Source organism: Protopterus annectens, chromosome 1.part0, assembly GCF_019279795.1.
Source record: "Protopterus annectens isolate FY-2018-M chromosome 1.part0, PAN1.0, whole genome shotgun sequence".
In the NCBI taxonomy this organism is placed as follows: Eukaryota; Metazoa; Chordata; order Ceratodontiformes; family Protopteridae; genus Protopterus; species Protopterus annectens.
This window is the reverse complement of record NC_056725.1, coordinates 163,247,513-163,266,829: the sequence shown is the minus strand read 5'-3', so window position 1 is coordinate 163,266,829 and position 19,317 is coordinate 163,247,513. Positions and strand designations below refer to the sequence as shown.

The window sequence follows — 19,317 nt, the reverse complement described above, 5'->3', positions numbered from 1 at the left end:
ATAGAAGGAAGTTTCTCTGTTCACCTGTGACAGAGGAGAGCTTTGTGCAGCCTATCTGTCTCTGGAGGAGTGGTTTCAGCCCAGACGTTAGTAGTTTATTGGCCATTTTGGGCTAATTTCTATCTCTTTCACTTCCCTGCTATAAAAACATAATTTGCACAGTTTTTACATTTGTATTCCACTCAGCAAGTGCCTTCCAGGTGTTCTGCAGAGTCTACAGCAGCAGAGAGACAAAAGAGCGACTTTGGAGTGATTAAGTATCACTTTTCTGCTTTTCTTGCTGTCTTAACTATTTCCGCCTAAAACGCCAGTTTTTTTTTTTTTTTTAGCGAATCTGTGATTTAAAAAGTTTGTTATTGTATACAACTCCGCACAGCTCTTCGTGGTGTCCTGCAGAGTGATACAGGCAACAGAGAGACCCAAGAGAGACTTTTCCTGATTTAAGTATTTCTTATCTGTTTTTTTTGCTCAGACTGCCTTCTCCTGCCTAAAAAGCGAATTTCTAACTGAGCTGTGCTTTAGAAAGTTTAAATTGCATTTGCCTAGCCTGTTTATAGCATTTACAGTGTTTTCTGTGTGCTTTTCTTCTGTTTCCTGAAAAAAAAAAATATTCTCTTTTCCCGCATTTGCTGAACTAGATTAGTCCAGATTTCAGGTTTTGCTGAATTCCAGACTGTGGTATAGTTTCCTGTGTTGCCCATATCCTTACTTGGATAGGAGGAAGCTTCTCTGTTCAACAGTGAGAGTGGGGAGCTTTGAGCAGCCTATCTGTCCCTGGAGGAGTGGTCTCAGCCCTGAAACTAGTAGCTTATTGGCCGTTTTGGGTCAATTCCTAATCTCTTTCAGTTTCCCTGCTTTAAAACCCGCATTTGCGCGGTTTTGCACCAGTATACAACTCAGCACAGCTCCTCGTGGTGTCCTGCAGAGTGATACAGGCAACAGAGAGACCCAAGAGAGACTTTTCCAGATGTAAGTATTTGTTTTCTCTGTTTTTTTGCTCCGACTGCCTTCTCCCGCCTAAAAAGTGAATTTCTAACTGATCTGTGCTTTAAAAAGTTTAAATTGCATTTGCCTTCTGCTTTTTACAGTTTTTGCACTTGTTTTAAATCAATTTACGTTGTTTTTGTATTGTATAACTGTTGTAGGCTACACATTAAAGTGCGCTAGCCTGTTTATAGCATTTACAGTGTTTTCTGTGTGTTTTTCTGCTGTTTCCTGAAAAAAACAAAAAAAAAAACAAAAAAAATTCTCTTTTCTCGCCTTTGCTGAACTGGATTAGTCCAGATTTCAGGTTTTGCTGAATTCCGGACTATGGTATAGTTTCCTGTGTTGCCCATATCCTTACTTGGATAGGAGGAAGCTTCTCTGTTCACCAATGAGAGTGGGGAGCTTTGAGCAGCCTATCTGTCCCTGGAGGAGTGGTCTCAGCCCTGAAACTAGTAGCTTACTGACCACTCTGGGTTAATTCCTATCTCTTTCAGTTTCCCTGCTTTAGAACCCGCATTTGTGCGGTTTTGCACGATTTTGCGCGTAGCACAGCATCGGGCACCGCCGCTTAAACGGGTTTAAACTATTCCCGGCTCCACAAAGTCTGCTCTTCACTTTTTCCCTTAGAACTGTTCTAAATCTCAAAGTAAACACTCTATTTTCATTCTAAAGCCCTGCAGTTGCTTGTATAAGTAATCTTATAAGTAAGCACTAATAAACTAAAGCACTACACCCTCATATACTCCCTTTAAGTACTTGTCTCCCTATTGGTCCTTTTTAATCAGTCAAAAAGTAGTTCCTTATAAAATTCTGGCATGTCCAAATGTCAGTTTCAGGTTTACTCTCCAGTCCAGCTGGTGAATCTGGGAATCTTGAGGCAATGTTACAACTGCCTTATGTACACAGACCACCCTCTCCTCCTCCCAACAAGCTCAAATATATGTGAGATATGCAACTATATAGCCAAAATGGAGGCTAAGCTCTCTCAACCCAATACTGGCACAGTCAGTCAGGAGGAGAAGGTAACCACACACAGCACAAATCCAGTCTCACATAGACCTATCGCAACAGCAAACCAAACACAAACACACACATACTCGGAGGCTCTAAATAAAAATCTGCCCAAGCAGCAGAGACCTCCAAAGCAGACATCCAAGCAACCGCTGTCCCACTACAATACCCACGTATCACATAGTTCACAAAGTCAGTGTGCCACACAGTCACAGCCCTTAAGGCTAAACAACACACCTAATACACTTGTAATAGGTGACTCTATTGTCAGACATACTGACGTCCCACTCACCAGGCTGAACAAGGAGAAGGTCACTGTAAGCTGCCTGTCGGGTGCCAGGATCCACCACATAACACAAGCACTCAGGTCACTCCAAAGCAAGTACAAATATGACTCCGTCATTGTCCATGCTGGTGTGAATGACCTGAAACGTACCTCCCTGGACTACATGAAAAGAGACATAGAGGAGCTCTTTGATCATGTAGCCCAGGCCGGTATGACCCTGACCTTGAGTAGCATCTTACCCTCACCAAGAATGATGCCACAGTATAAAGACAAAATGATCAATTTTAACAATTGGCTAAAGTATTGGTGTCATTCAAAGGGGATTCAGTGTCTGTCAGCCTGGGATGACATGCTTGACAAGCCACGTTGCTTCGCTAGAGACGGCTTGCACCTGTCACCCCCGAATACTGGCTAAGGCTCTTGCCACCCCCATAGTGCCTTTTTAGGCAAGGCTCAAAAGACAAACCCACCTCCATAGACAACACAAAGAAAAAGAAACTAAGGGTAATGCTGCTCAACGCCAGAACTACCAGGTTATGCCTCATACCATGCTTTTCAGCCCCAAAACTCGGACCGAACCACAAAAGGAGGGGGAGTATCAATATTCGTCAAAGATACCCACACCTCCAGGTTGGTGGCACAGCATGAAGCATCGGAGACCATCCATGTGCAACTAACAGTGGGCAAAACTGCCTTTCAGTTTGTAGCCTGCTACAGACCACCCTCCCAACCTCAGGAACCCCACTCGGCTTTCCTGAGAACACTGGAGAATATGAAGGTCTCTCCAAACACCATTATATTGGGTGACTTCAACTACCCAAACATAGACTGGGAGCACTACTCAAGCCCCAACACCCTCGCCCAATGGTTCCTAGAATTTATAAACTCAAAATGCTATGGAACAACTGGTCACCACTCCCACAAGAGGGGAAAACATACTGGACCTGATCATCACCAACATGGGGACTCTATGTTCCATACCAGAGGTATACCCCTCATTGGTAAGATCTGACCATAAATTAATCTCACTGGACATCCATATCCCGTCCCCACCCCAGCCAAGGAAACCACGGTGAAGAACTTCTCAAAAGCAAACTTCACACTTCTCAAAACCGAGGTGGAATCCTTCAAAGCCCCCGGGCCAGTGGAAAATATGGCCCAAACCACAGAATCCTTTACAAACGCTTTCTATGGACACCTACAGGAATGCATGGATCGTGCTATCCCAAATAAAAGCAAGACTCATTCCTCCAAAGGCAGGAGACCTGTCTGGTGGATCCCAGCCATAAATAAGCTATACAACAGAAGGAGGAAGCTACTACATGATAGAGCAAAATCCCAAAAAGGGAAGGCATCTCTGATCAGTACTAGCAAGAAACTACGATCCCTCATAAAATCATCTAAGGCCAGCTTCGAAAGAAAAATTGCACAAGATGCTAAAGATAATCACAAGGCCTTCTTTAATTATGTCAGGAACCTGGGTGGCAACTCCCAGATATGCTCTGAGTTAGTACAAAATGACAAAAAATACACTGAACCCACAGACATTGCCCAACATCCTGGCAGACAGGTTCAGTGCAAACTTCTCCCCCCCTTTCCCCCCAAAAGAGCAAATGTCTATCCCAACAGAGTGTAGCCTCCCTGACATCACAGATGCACAGGTGAGAGCTGCCCTCTCCAAAGCAAAAAACACAGCATCAATGGGACTGGACGGTGTCCTGGGCTGCATCTTACATGAACTCCAAGAAGAACTGAACCCTCACATAAAGTCACTGTTCAATCTCAGCCTTACTACAGGATATGTACCCATGGAATGGCGTACAGCAGCAGCAGTGGTCCCACTCCACAAAGGTGGTGCCACAACGGACCCCGGAAACTATCGCCCTATAAGCCTGACTAGCCTGGTCTGCAAAGCTATGGAGCGTATCATCATGGAACTCACAAACAAAGACATTGGGAACCTCCAAACACTGGATCCTACCCAATTCAGCTTTGTTAAGGGCAGATCTTGCCTCTTGAACCTGTTCGACTTCTTTGAAACAGTCACCAAGGCCATAGATGAAGGGAAGGTAGTCCACACAGCCTACCTGGACTTCGCAAAAGCCTTCGACACAATACCCCACTCGGGCATCATAAATAAGCTCACCAGCTTAAATATCAACCCCTATGTCACAAGATGGGTTGCAAACTGGCTCAGGGATAGAACCCACATGGTCAGAATTCCAGGTTCCATGTCAGACTCCAAACCAGTTACAAGTGGCGTCCCACAAGGCTCAGTCCTGGGAACTCTCTTGTTCGGTATATATTTCTCTGAGGTACAGGCTAACATGGGAGGACTATGGCTGACCAAGTTCGCAGATGACTGCAAACTGGGTGCCATAATTGACTCGCCGACTGACACAAGCATTCTCCAAAAGGGTCTCACAGAGACGGATAACTGCTGCCAGAGCCATGGCCTAAAGCTAAATGCCAAAAAGTGCATAGTCATCCCCTCTGGGATAAACAAAGTGCCCACAAATTACCACATAGGTGGTAATCCATTAAGTATGGAAGAAGTAATTAGGGATTTGGGGACCCAAGTAGATAGCAATCTCTCCTTTGACAATCACGTTGCCAAAGTGGTTAGAAAGACATTCTATATAGCCCACCTTATCACGAAAGGGTTCACATCTAGATCAAGAGAGGTCATTGTGCCCCTCTACTCATCACTCATCAGGCCCATAATTGAATACAATGCCCCATTTGGGATGTACCTTACCCGACACCTGCAGCAACTGGAAACACCCCAAAAGTACCTCACCAAGAGGATCAAGGGACTCAAACATATGCCCTATGCAGTTAGGCTAAAGAAACTCCAGCTCTACTCAGCTGCTTACCGTCTACTCAGAGGCGATCTGTGCCTGACGTATAAAGCCATGTCCAACCCAGAATTAATGGACATGCTCCACCTCAGGAAATCCAAATCCCTTAGAGCTACACGCTCCAGGGACTTAAACCTCAGCGCAGAAATAAATAGGACATGCTGGAGGGACAGATTCATATCACAGAGGCTCCTCTCACTCTGGAACAAAATCCCAATCCATGTTAGACAGAGTCCCTCAATGACCCTCTTCAAGAGAAATCTTGACGAGTGGATGGGAGATGGGAGATCTCTTCTGTGTCCCTACTAGACAGAGGCACAGTAAACTAATCTCAAAAGGGCTATCTTCTGTGAGCTACTATACAGAGGCACAGTCAACTAATCTAAAAGGGTGGCGAAAGCCAAACACACTCTGGCTAGGCTTATAAATGCCCTAGGGCAGATAGCCTAGTATCAACCTATGAACCTATGAAATCCAGAGAAATTTGGGAACAAACTTTTAATATCATATTAGCATAATTCATCACACAGCAACTTATAAATACACTCTAATGGAACTGAAGAACACATACAAGTTCAGATATTAAATATTAACTTGGATATTACAAATGTATATACTGTCTGTATAACTGTGGAATTAACAGTGAAAGCATCTATGTACATAGTGTAAATAGATATGTTGTATGACCTATATCCTGTGGTATTAATATCAATGTATAACATATATATATATATATATATATATATATATATATATATATATATATATATATATACGGTCATGTTGTAAGACGGTTTTTATCTGTGACATTTATTAATGTAAAAAGAAATAGAAAAATTATTGAAAAAAAAAAAAAAATTCCTTTTCTCTTACAAGAAGATCCAGAATGAGAAGAATTAAGAGCCCCGAGCTAAGCCCAATAAATCATCCCTATCTAAAGTAAATGAAACAAAAAAGAAGAAAAATGTTTAACTTTCTACTTCTTTTTGACAGTAATATCCATTGACCATAACACCAGGGAAGAAGCACCTTAATCCAGCTAGGCAGAGAAGCATTCTCACTCCTTTCTCCAAGACTAACAAGAGTCGTTCTCCTATGCCTGCCAATTACACTCCAACAGCCGCAGAGGACATGTCGAACCAGTGGTCCTTGATGGCTGAAAGGACTGCACCAGAGGAACCCAAAGAAGAAAATAGCAGTCTTAGGAACCAGATATGGGCACTGCAGGGTCACCCATCTGTTGCTGAAACAAAGTAGCAGCCTGATGAAGAAGCAAAGGCTGTCTTGAAATGTTCTTCTTTTTGTTACTGGAGGAAAGAACCAAGAAAAGTACATCTGAGTATGTAAACTCACCATAACAGTAGATGCTCAAATGATCACTGCTACAGTAGCCTTAGTTATATTGCTTGCATCCTGGTGCACAGGGTACAAGAGACGGACAATTTCCAAAGCTTCGAGGTACCTTCAGTGGACCCAAACTGCTAGTCAACTCAATCTGAGCTGAATAAAAAATCCTCAAAATCCCACAAAAGGATCTATAAAATGTCTGGACACACAGAAGGTGATCTTACGCTATAGAAGCTGGCCATTATATCATAGGCAGGATATAACCCATATACCTAAGGCTACTGTAGCAGCGATTTAATGAGAAATATTATCAGAATCAGTAGGTTATGTCTATGAGGGAGGAAGAGACTATATTCCTATAAGAGTGACAGTTATGAATCATAGAAGGGAGCAGTACAGAAACTCTGCTGGTGCAGAGCTATTATGGTATGGAGGAAATGCAAGAATAAAGGCCTGCTGCTATAGCTGAGACATAAAATAATTTCTTTTTTGATATGATTCAAACAACTAAGTGATTGACTGCATGTTTTCATTGTCTTGTCAAAGTGTCAGTCAGTTTTAGAAAATTATGAAGAGTAACTGCTAAGAATTTAGTATGGTTGACACAGTCTACTTGAATACTATTACTGGTATAAATAGGTTTTGTGAATTGGTGTTTCTGTAGTGGCTAGTACAGAAAACAAACTTACATTTATTCATATTTAATAGATTATGCAAATCTTTTTAACCACAATTCTACTTTAGAGAATCTTCCTGAAGTGTAGATTGCGGACACTAGAGACTTGTATTTGCACAGTAAGGCACTGTCACCAGAATAGTAAAGTATTGTGTAATAAAGTTTTTGTAATTAGTCAAGAGAGGTGTGTACATATATATATATATATATATATATATATATATATATATATATATATATATATATATATATATATATAAGGGATGGAGTTGGCTTTGTTTGTTATCTGAAGAAGTCCTGTATCTGTGGACGAAAATGCAGTGATACTGTTACGCATTTATATGAATAAATTTGAATAAATATCATTGTTCTACTACCAGAGCATTCTTTTGAACTGGTGACTTCCAGGTGCAGTTGTTGTTTTTTGTTTAGTAGAATATTACAGTAGGGTTAGAACATCATCAGGACATGAAATTAATATGTAACCTTAACAGCAATGAACTGAATAACAGACCCTCTGCAGGACATATTTTTCAGTAATGAATTCACTACAGTACAACGTCTACTACTTAATCCTGAACTTATAGTGTACAAGGTACATTGAAAACTACTTGAAACATTATGATCCAAGCTTCTTATGGCATGACAAGACATGGTGTTAAATGTTTTAGAATGGTCAAGAAACATGGAAGGAGTAATCCAATCTTTGCTTAAAAGCTTGTTGACAGAGAAGATAATAGTATTAATGGAGCACCCTTTTACAATCAGTGCTGGGATTTAATAAGGATGGAGTTGGTTTCCATAAGAAGTAATAATAGAGGCTGTACTACTCTTTCAAGAATTTTAGTTTAGGTGTTTAGCACAGCAATCAATCTGATACTTTTAGGTTCATTTGAATACTTCCCTTTATGAAGAGGTATCAGGAAGGCTTCTTTCAAAAATGTTTCAACTCTACCTTCTTTAAGGCTTCTGTTGAGGTATTCAAGAATTTCAAATGAGAAAGTACCAAGCTTAATGGGTTTAGTGAGATAAAACTGGGGTCGTCAGAACCAGAATCTTTAATCTTAGAAAATCAATTTATATTTCTTACCCTGACTGTGGGGTTGGCTCCATGCTCCAAAAGACACTTCACTGCTCCAAGACACAGATTTGATGCTGCAATGTGAAGAGCTGTACCATGATTAAAATCACTGCAAGTCGAGTTCAAAACTGTAGGAAATAGAAAAGTACTACAAAACATCAGCAAACCAGAAGTTCATGCATATAAATACATATACGTGCATCTGACATAACTTGTTAAACACTGTGCAGTTAGGCATTCCACCCCTGCCCCAAAAAATGCAGCGTTTCACAGAATAAGGCAATACATCGTAAGGCAATGATTACAAATAGGAATGTAAACATTACATGACAGTGTGCATCATGCTGTATTAAAAAGAAGTTATGTACTCACCATAACGTTCCATCTGAGTAGTTCTAATTCATTTGTCTTCAACCTGTGGGTACCGGATCCATATCGGGTCTGAGCCGGCAACTTCACAAGCATCTGCTCCTCCCTTACCCATAATACACCACCACCTTCCAACCTCCAGATCGAGTTTGCTGCACCTTACACTGAACAACCCGATCTCAAAAAACACATTACACACCTGAAACCAGCTATAATGCTATCCATATGGTAAGGCCAGCGGGAAGGAGGGAGGGACGGTTGAAGACAAATGAAGTAGAACTACTCAAATGGAATGTTATGGTGAGTACATAATTTCTTTATCTGAAGTAGTTTACTTCATTTGATCTTCAACCTGTGGGACAGAGTCCCCAGCTACTAAATACCTGGGTGGCCCTCATGGAAGGATATTCCAGAGCACAGCGGAACCAAATGAAGCTCTCCTTTGAGAAATCAAATCCAATTTATAGTGAGAAATAAACGTATGAGATGAGGACCAAGTTGCCGCAGAACAAATGTCATCTAATGATACTCTTGATCAAAAGGCCGCAGAAGTAGCCATGGACCTAGACAAGTGAGCTTTAACCTGACCCGGAGGAGACAAACCTTTATCCTTGTAGATCTGAAGGATATATAGGGAGATCCACCTAGCAATGGTAACCTTAGAGATAGGTTTACCCAAAAAAGGTTAAGAAAAGGACACAAACAACTGGTCAGATTTACGAAAGGTTTTGGTCCTGTGTAAATAGAACTGTAACAGTCTATGAACATCCAGCAAATGCAACTTATACTCCATTTTGTTTGTAAAATTTGGGAAGAAAACAGGTAAATTGATAGTTTGAGTGATATTAACCTCCGATGCTACTTTTGGGAAAAAAGGATTGGTGCCAAGGGACACCGTGTCCTTGTGGAAAATCATGTACGGAACCTTGACAGACAACACCTGCAGTTCTGAAACCTTCCTAGCAGAGGTGATAGCCACTAGAAATGCTGTCTTCCAATTGAAAATATTTAAGATCTGTGGTTGCTGCGGCTTCAAATGGAGGAGCAACCAACGCTTGAAGTACCATAGTAAGGTCTCACGGGGAATGGGATCTTTGACTGGAGGACGTAAGTGAAAATTACCTTTGATAAAAGCTTTGCACAATTTGGAAGAGGCTAAAGAAGCAGAATTCTTGCCCACGTGAAAATGAGAAATGGCAGCTAGTTGAACCTTGGCCGTAGACGAGCTAGCCCCTTGTTGAAAAATATTCGCCAAAAAATCAAGAAGAGTCAGAATGGGAGCCATGAACAGATTTAAACTCCTTTGAGAAGCCCACAAGGAAAAACGCTTCCATTTGCTGTGATAAATCTTCCTGGTGGACGACTTATGAGCTGCCACCAGAACAGATCTAACCGAAGAAGACAATCCAGGAGGTCTAGCAATTAAGGGAACTGGAGCAACCAAGCTGTGAGTCTCACTGTCCAGATTCGGATGAAGGACCCTCGAGGGGTGCGAAATGAGATCCTAAATGGGATCCAAGATCCCAGGTGGAACTAGAAGATGAGACCAAAGGAAGGGAAACCATACCTGGCAAGGCCAAAACGGGGCAAAGAGGATCACTTTGCTCCCCAGTCGACAAGGTTTCTGTAGAAACTTCAGAAAAAGGAGTACAGGAGGATAAGCATAAAGAAGACCAGGAGGCCAAGCATGGACTAGACCATCTCTGGGGGACTCCCCCAGTGGGGGGTTCAGAGCGAAGAACTCACTGCACTTTGCATTGGAAGGAGATGCAAAGAGATCATAGCAAGGCTGACCCCACTCTAGAAAGATCTGCTCCACTACTGAAGGATTCAGAGACCACTCATAAGGCATCATAATAGTCCAGCTTAGTCTGTCCGCTAGAATGTTGGACCGTCCTGGAATATGCGTTGCTACCAGAAAACGACCAGTGGAGATCACCCATTCCCAAACTCTCATGGCCTCGAGACAAAGGGGGTAAGATCTGGTCCCTCTCCCTGTTTGTTGATATACCAGACCACTGACATGTTGTCTGACTGGTTTGCAATGGTTCCCAGAGGTAGAAAGGTGTGAAGAGCCAGCACAGGATCCAAAAGCAGCTTTATTTTCTGTCTCTCACTCTAGCGCCTCGGCCACAGTAAGCCTTCAAGGAGTAAACTAACAATACTAAAGCACACTTTATATAGTCACAGAAATCATTCAATTACATCATTAAACAATTAATCAATAAAATTGATATGCATCTACAAGCTAAATAACATTCTTCCAATTACATTCTGTATTCAAGCCTCTAGGTACTAAAGTGTCATATTTTAAAATAAAAGTAGTTTCCTTCTTTAAAAGTAATCTACCCACAACTAATTCATCAGGATCCATTTTAGCTACCTGTTGTAAAATAGTGCCTTTTAAACTCTCACTACTGCCATTGTGAAATTCACAAAAATGTAAGGCTAAAGGGCTCTCCATTTTTTTATTTCTTATGTCCCTCAAATGTTCTAAAAGTCTAACCTTAAACATTCTTTTTGTTTGACCGATGTAAAATTTATTGCAACCACATTTGAGGGCATAGATTACCCTGTTAGTTCTACAGTTATATGAGCCCTCCAAATCAAAATTTTGTTATTAATTTTGAAAAAAGTTCTATGTATATATGAACAAGCTTGACATTTTCCACATGGAAAAGTACCCAAAATAGTTAACTGTGCTGACTCCTGTTGTTTTGCTGTGCTGCTTTGCTGTGTTCTACATTGTTGCTGCAGAAAGGTGTGAAGAGCCTGCAACGCTAAAAGGACCGCCCGCATCTCCAGAACATTTATATGTAAACTGGTCTCGATCGGGGACCACATGCCTTGGACTGTCCTTCCCGAACAATGCCCCCCCACCTTAGTTGGGAGACGTCTGTGGTCACTGTGGCTTGGGCAGCAGCTGGAACAAAAGGTCGTCCCTCCAAGATTTTCGAAGACTGCAATCACCACAGAAGGGATGACCTGCAGACTCGGCTGAGGTGTATTGGGTGCAACAACGGAAGATCCAACAAGGACCATTGCACCGCTAGAGTCCACTGTAGTACTCGCATATTTAATCGAGCCATAGAACCTAGGGCCCTTAAGATCCACTCTGCTGAGGGAAGGTGAGATCGGTAAATGAAGGTGACGTGCAGCCTTAGGTTTCGAACTCTCTCCGTGGTCAGGAAAACTTTTGTCTGTAGCGTGTCTATCTGTGCGCCTATGCATTCTATCCCCTGGACAGGATTCAGAAAATATTTGGCTGTGTTGACTGTAATCTCTAGATAGTGTTGCAAGCTTTAGGAAATAATCTCTGGTTTGACAAAGTAGACGCTTGGTGGGAGCACTAAGGAGCCAATCATCCAGGTAAGGGTAGACCTGAATCACCTGAAGCCTCAAGTGAGTCGCTACAACTGCCATCAATTTGGTGAACACCCTGGGGGCTGTGGTGAGATCAAAGGTAGGGCTCAAAACTGATAATGATTGGCTCCTAGCTGGAAGTGCATCTTTATGTGATAGTAAGTATCCTGGAGGTCGAATGAGCACATACAGTCACTCTCTTGTAGTTACAGCATGAGGGACTGTAAAGTGACCATCCGGAACCTCTCTTTGGCAACTGACAGGTTCAGAGTACATAGGTCCAGAATGGGCCCTAAGTCCCCCGTCTTTTTTGGCACCAAAAAGAACCTGGAGTAGATGCCTAATCCAGCCTGATCTGGGAAGACGGGTTCGATAGCTCGTTTCTCTAGCAGCTTGGAAACTTCTAGCATGGCTGCCTCCCTTTGCTTGGGTGGTATGCCTGGGAGGTGTTTGTAAGGTGTAGGAGGACCCACAAACTGGATTGAATAACCCCTGGAAATTATCTGAAGCATCCAATGGTCTGATGACATGGACTCCCATGCCGCCAGGTTCTATGACAGGTGACCCCCAACTGCCTCCATAGCAGAGCAGTCGGACAACCCCTCAGGGTTGCTGCACAGGCCTGTCCTAGAATGTTTCTCAAGACCCAAAATTTCTCAGACCCCCTCTGCCTCTGGGCCGGCATTTATCCTGTCCCCTCTGTCTCTAGGGGAAGAAGAGCCCTGAGTGTCCCAGGAATACTGAGACTTCCAGAACCACATCTTCATTTGCCCTCGCTGATTCCGGAAAATGGTCTTTGAGGGTTCAAAAAGCGGATTCTGATGGCAGACAGTGTCTTCCCATCTTTCTAACTCTGGACCAAGGTGTCTCGGACGGTCTTACCAAAGAGAGAAGAGCCGTCATATGGGGCATTCGGAAAAGACACCTTGAAGGGTTCCGTAAATGGACAATCTGAGCCAGGCGTTATGCCTCCTGGACACGCTGGACGCAGCCGCCCTAGCCGCTCCTTCAGTCGCATGTGAGAGGAGGCGCATGGACGTGTTTGAAACCACTGTCAAGGTAGCCATCCTCATGGAGAATGTAGCCCTGTCCTCCTGCGACATGGACTTTGGGGGAGACTCAGCCAGTTCCTTAACCAGGTCACGCTGTAGTCTAGTAAAGTGGGCCATGTAATTCAGCGCTCTAATATAAAAGGTCGCTGATGCATAAACCTGCTTCCATAGGTGGTCCATCATCCTAGACTCACAGTCAGGAGGATGGACTGAGGAACTCTCCTGGGCCAGTTCCTTTTTGGTGGTGGCTGCTACCACCATAGCATCTACAGGGGACCCTTTATTCCAGGCTGGTCTGTCTGTGGTGTGGGCTCAATATCTTGTCCGGGCATTTAGGAATTGGTTCCACAGTGTCCGGCTCCTTCCAAGCCCATGAGGTGACCAAATCCACTAAAGGATCCATGAGAGGGGACACCCAGGAAGTAGATGGGCCCATGCCGAAAGCCTCCAGGAACACAGATTCATCCGAGGAAGGTTTTGGGGTGGACCAACCTCTCCGCTGGAGCAAGATTCCCATGATGTCCTCGAAGGAGACATCCTCAGGAGGTGATCTGGGGGAACCTTCCCCATCATCCAAATCCATGCCCTCGGTGAGGGACTCCGGGGAGGAGTCCAAGTACCTCCTCTTTTGCACGTATGCTTGTGAGAAACCTCTCCTCTGGGGCTCTCCGGAGGGAACTCACAAACCACTTGTTCCTCAGAGGGAACCACCTGGGGCTCCTCGAGTCCAGGCTGTCCCTGTGGTAAAATGATGGGATTCACACACAAAGCAGGATGAGTCAGGGCAGAGTCCGAAGATATAGTCAGGGGCCTCGATCCATTGGAGAGAACCCTTTCCACAATGAATGCCGAGGGAGAGCGAGCTTCCTGGGACACCATTAAGGGAACCACTCTCCCCGGGTCTGACGCGAGAATCAGAGTCGGGCCCAAAGTAGATGGTGTTCCAAGGAGGAGGCCATGACCCAACAAAGTCTGAGCCGATGGAAACAGCTCCACCCCCTCAGATCCGACACCCAGGATCCAGCTCCGAGAGCTACTCGGATCTGAACTAGCCAGATCCGACACTCTCAAGGCAGCATTTAGGAAACAGGTACTGCCGGCACCGACCCAGACTAGGGGCACTCTCGGATCCATGTACTCCAAAACTGGGGGTTGGATCAGAGAAGGAGATACAAGTGTAAAGAAAGGAAGCAAGCTCCCCCCTCCAGAGGGAGAAGAGGCTGGCAAGACTCTCATCTGAATTTGTGTAAGAATAAATTTCCACATCATTTTATCCATGTTGACTTCAAAGATGCTGTGGGTGGACCACGATGAAGCCACAGACTCCAACCTGGCGGGTCGAGGAACCAAGGCTCTAGAGGGTGGTCTGGGCTCCTCCGGCTCTGGAGAAAAATCTAGGGGATCGGAGCCGAGGGGAGTTACGGTGCCTAGGCGTACTTTTGGTAGGAGGTCCGGTCAGAGCCATAAGGTCCTGGGACCTCTTTCTCTTATCAGGTCTGTGCTCTCTCTCCTTCTCCCTACCTTTTCTATGCTCCGCTTCCACAGGCTTAGAGGCAGGAGGATGAGTCCCAGCTTGGGAGGGCGTAGAAGGAAGGACAGAAGTAGAAGGAGAGGTGGTCACAGCAACAGCTGTGACCAAAGCAGAAAAGGAGGTGGCCGCCTCCGTCGAAGGGTGCAGGCCCTTCATAACTAATTTGGCCCACCGATCCTTAAGGGCGCATTGGTTAAAACCCACACAAATAGAGCAATCAGTGGCTAAATGGGCTGCACCCAAACAAATCACGCAAAGAGTGTGCCCATCAGAAGGTGTCAATTTGTGGCCACACTCAGTGCATCTCTTGAAAACTTGTTTAGGGAGATCCGACATGTCCCACTAAACAACAAGAACAAACTTTAAACACACTCCACACACAACACACACAGACAAGCACACAGAAGGCTGATTGGGGGAGGGGAAGACAAACTACTACAAACTACCTAACTACCTAAAAACTAAGAAACAAGCCCTAAACTCAATGCACCAGCGAAGAGGAGGAAGAGAGGAACCTACACTATTACGCACACACACAAAAAAACACTAATCACTGAGAAAAAAACTACTCACAACTTTGAGGTCAAGAATCATGATGTGTTGGATAGCTGCATCAAACGAGATCTGGGGGTTGGAAGGTAGTGGTGGTGTATTATGGGTAAGGGGAGGAGCTTGGAGCTCAGAGCAGATGTTTGTGAAGTTGCTGGCTCAGATCTGATACAGATCCGGTACCCACAAGTTGAAGATCAAATGAACTAAACTACTTCAGATCTGCTTTAATATAGTGGAGCGAAGCACACAAAAAAGCCAGTCACTTAACTCATAAGGATGCATATTTGAAATGGCTCCATGTGACACAAATATAGGACTGTGATATTTCTGAGAGAAGGAAAAGCTGGAAGAATATGTCTCAGTGAAATACTGCTAATATTTTAAGAAAATAAAAACATAAGTTCATTAAACTTGTCTTAGTGGTTGCTATCGCAACTGCATCATATCACATTCATATAATACACACAATGCAATTCATGTATTTTGCTAGCTCAAACATTCTTGTTTTTCAAACATTCCATATTTACACACTCTTACCTGTTATTCTTCTCTCCACAGTATACATACATTTTGCCTACTTTGCTTACTTCTTGTCTTGCCTGCACTAAACAGAATGAATGATTACTCTGAATGAATTTCAGTAAATAAAACTTTTCCCCACTTCTAATGGCTCTGTTCATCTTAAAACAGATGGTTCCAACTGGATTTGGGAACTTTGCTTTGTTAAAACTTTCTTCACAAAGATTTTCACAGCAAGCTGTGGGCACCAAGAATATTCTTCATATTCTGTAACTGAAGAACCTAAATTGAAACACTAGGCTTTGTAACACTTTATTTTCAGGCTATCTGGACAGAGGTATGATGGTGCTGTGTGTGTATGTGTCTATATGAAGAGAATTAACAGATGATCCCCATCAGCTAAAAGCCACTTTCAGCAAGCATCAAGCTAATCTTTTTCAGTGAGAAGGCCTCCTGCACCCCCATGTCGAGGAGCACCACCCAGTACTTAACTATACCAAATTCATTGCTGCACAACAGTGGGTAAAAGGTAAAACACCATTGGCACGGAAAGATACTTTCAGCAAATCTACTTTGTGGCATTGGCACTTGCTGGAAGAAACAACCAAGAGACTCCTGACACATGATACAGGACAGTTAAAGTTGAGTAACACTAATGATGGAATCAGGAGAGTGCCTCAAAGTAAGGAGAAATAATTTAATCTGCTTCACTCTGATTGGTACATTCTAGGGAATCAACCAGGTTCAGACCAGAGCTGAAGAGCTCAAAATACATAACACAGAGCTGAAGATTTCAGGTAACATGAAAATACAGTCAAGGCTTAATTGACTTATTCATCACAAAACTCAGCCAACGTCTAATAAACTACTGGCCTGGGAAAAGCAAATGAAGGGAGAAGGCTGTGGATTTTAAAAACTTTTAGTTATGTACTCACCATAACTTCAGATGTTTGGGATCCATCTCGCCTACATTCTGTACTGATGGGTTCGGAGCCGATCCCTCGGCTCCGACTCGGCACGCTTATGCTATAGAGTGAGGCCTCTTATTGGCTGAGCTATCTTTATCCCAGGATGCACCACCACTAATCCCCCAGATCTTGTTTGTCCGCATTCATGCACACATGCACAACTTGATTATATAACATTGTTAGATGTTTCAAGATGAAACAACAGGATTCAGACCTTCTGATATCCTCTGATCTCCAAGGAAGGGGGAAGGAGGGTGGGTTATTAGGAATGTAGGCGAGATGGATCCCAAACATCTGAAGTTATGGTGAGTACATAACTAAAAGATGTTATGTGATCCTATCTCGCCTACATTCTGTACTGATGGGACAGCGTCCCTAGCACCTAAATCCCAGGTGGCTCATTGGAAAACACTCCTGAGCACTGTGGAACCAAATGAAGCTCGTCCTCTAGATGCCATATCTAATTTGTAGTGGGAAATGAAGGTGTGCGGGGAAGACCATGTAGCCGCAGCACAAATGTCACTAATAGCAAGCTTAGAATGAAATGCTATCGAAGTAGCCATAGCCCTTGTAGAATGAGCCTTGACAGAGGTGGTAAGCTCTTTGTTAGAATAAAAATAAGCTTGAGTAATACAGTCCCTGATCCATTTGGCAATAGTGACCTTTGTGACAGCTTTGCCCAATTTGTTATCTGCAAAGGATACAAACAACTGATCTGTTTTCCTTGTTTGTTTGGTCCTGTCTAAATAAAAACGTAACTGTCTGTGGACATCTAGTGTGTGGAATATGAACTCCGCTTTGTTAGAGTATTTTGGGAAAAAAACTGGAAGCTCTAACGATTGTTGTAAGCAGAAACTAGAACAAATTTTAGGGACAAAGGAAGGATTTGGCCTGAGGGATACTCTATCTTTGTGAAAAACCAAGTACGGGGGTTTCACAGACAAAGCTTGAAGCTCTGAAACTCTTCTGGCAGAAGTTATCGCCACCAGAAAGGCTGTCTTCCATGATAGGAACTTTATATCACATGTAGCTGCCGGTTCAAAGGGGTAAGAAGTCAAGGTGCGTAACACTATATCGAGATCCCATGGAGGTGCAGGATGAGAAAATCGGAGGTCTTAATAGAGCAGCACCTTTCAAGAAGGTTTTACACAATCTGTTGCTCATTAAAGGTGGGTCTATGGATTCATGAAAATTAGAGATTGCTGCCAATTGTACCTTGATGGTAGAAACTGAAGAGCCTTGATTGAAAAGAGAAGTCAAAAATTTTAGTACCTCTGCTACGGGAATAGAAATGGGGTCCAGGCCCCGGAGTTGAGCCCAAATAGCAAATCTTTTCCATTTGCTAGAATACAGTTTCTTTGTAGTCGACTTATGGGCTGAAGATAATATGTGTACAACATCTGGATCCAATGTATGACTCCTGACTATCGTCGGAAGAGGAGGAGCCAAGCCATCAATTTTAAGGTGTGTAGGGACTGGTGGAATAGTCCCGACTGGTGAACAAGTAGGTCTGGGATCTGATCCAGGAACCATGGACCTTCCAGAGCATGTCTCCGAAGATAGGGGAACCACACTTGACGAGGCCAGTAAGGAGCAATTAAGATCATTTTGCTCCCCAAGAGAGATGCCTTTTGAATCACTCTGGGGAGTAGAGGAACTGGAGGGAAGGCATAAAGCAAGCCGGTGGGCCAAGGATGGACTAATGCATCCATGGGGCTCTTCCCCGGAGCCGGGGTTAGGGAGAAGAACTCTTTGCACTTTGCATTCAGAGGAGTCGCGAAGAGATCGCAGCACGGAACTCCCCATTTGCTGAAAATCTGACTTGCCACTGTAATATTCAGTGACCATTCGTGAGGAGAGAGGATGGTTCTGCTCAATCTGTCGGCTATCACATTGGACTTGCCCGGTATGTGAGTAGCCACTAGGAAGCGTTTGGTCGAGACTGCCCATTCCCAAACTCTCATGGCTTCTCTGCAAAGAGGATAGGATCTGGTCCCTCCCTGTTTGTTCAGGTACCAGACAACTGACATGTTGTCTGAGTGAACAGCAATTACGCCCTGAGGGAGATAATCGTGAAGGGCTTGAAGGGACAGAAGCACTGCCCTCATTTCTAAGACGTTGATATGAAGCAAAGTCTCTTCCGAGTGCCATTTGCCTTGGACTGACCTGCCCAGGGAATGCCCCCCCCACCCCGTCTGGGAGGCGTCCGTGGTCAAAATGGCCGCTGGAGGGGGTAGAACAAAGGGTCGTCCCTGATCCAAGTTGGAGGGCACTAGCCACCAGCGAAGGTCCCGTTTGCAAGATTCCGTGATCCATATTAGGTGACTGAGAGGGAGTTCCTGGAAGGACCACTGAGCTGAAAGAAGCCACTGAAGAATTCTCATGTGCAACCTTGCCAGGGGAACTAGAAGAACCGTGGCGGACATAGATCCTAATAGCTGCAGGACCATTCTGGCTGGGGCTTTGGATCTGGGAAGTAAGGCTCGAACTTGAGCCTGTATGGTTAGTATCCTGTCTGTAGGTAGATAGACCCGCATTTGGTTTGAGTCTATCTCTACACCTATGAATCTTATGCGTTGAGATGGCAGCAACACAGACTTTAGCCAATTGAAGGTGATTCCAAGGGAATTGCCCAGTGATATAGTGGCTTGTAGGCTCTGCAATAGTAGATGCTTGGAGGTGGCAGTTAGGAGCCAGTCGTCTAGATACGGAAA

General features: G+C 43.9%; 1 protein-coding gene across 2 annotated transcripts in view; it reads right to left on the bottom strand.

The window, feature by feature from the left end:
- CLIP3 (CAP-Gly domain containing linker protein 3) overlaps positions 1-19,317 on the bottom strand; it is a 1,549,977-nt gene that overhangs the window by 690,339 nt on the left and 840,321 nt on the right. For both annotated transcript variants that reach the window (XM_044055010.1, XM_044054942.1), the window contains exon 6: positions 8,259-8,377. In XM_044055010.1, coding sequence (XP_043910945.1) covers positions 8,259-8,377 — 119 coding nt within the window. The remainder of the gene's footprint in view (positions 1-8,258; positions 8,378-19,317) is intronic.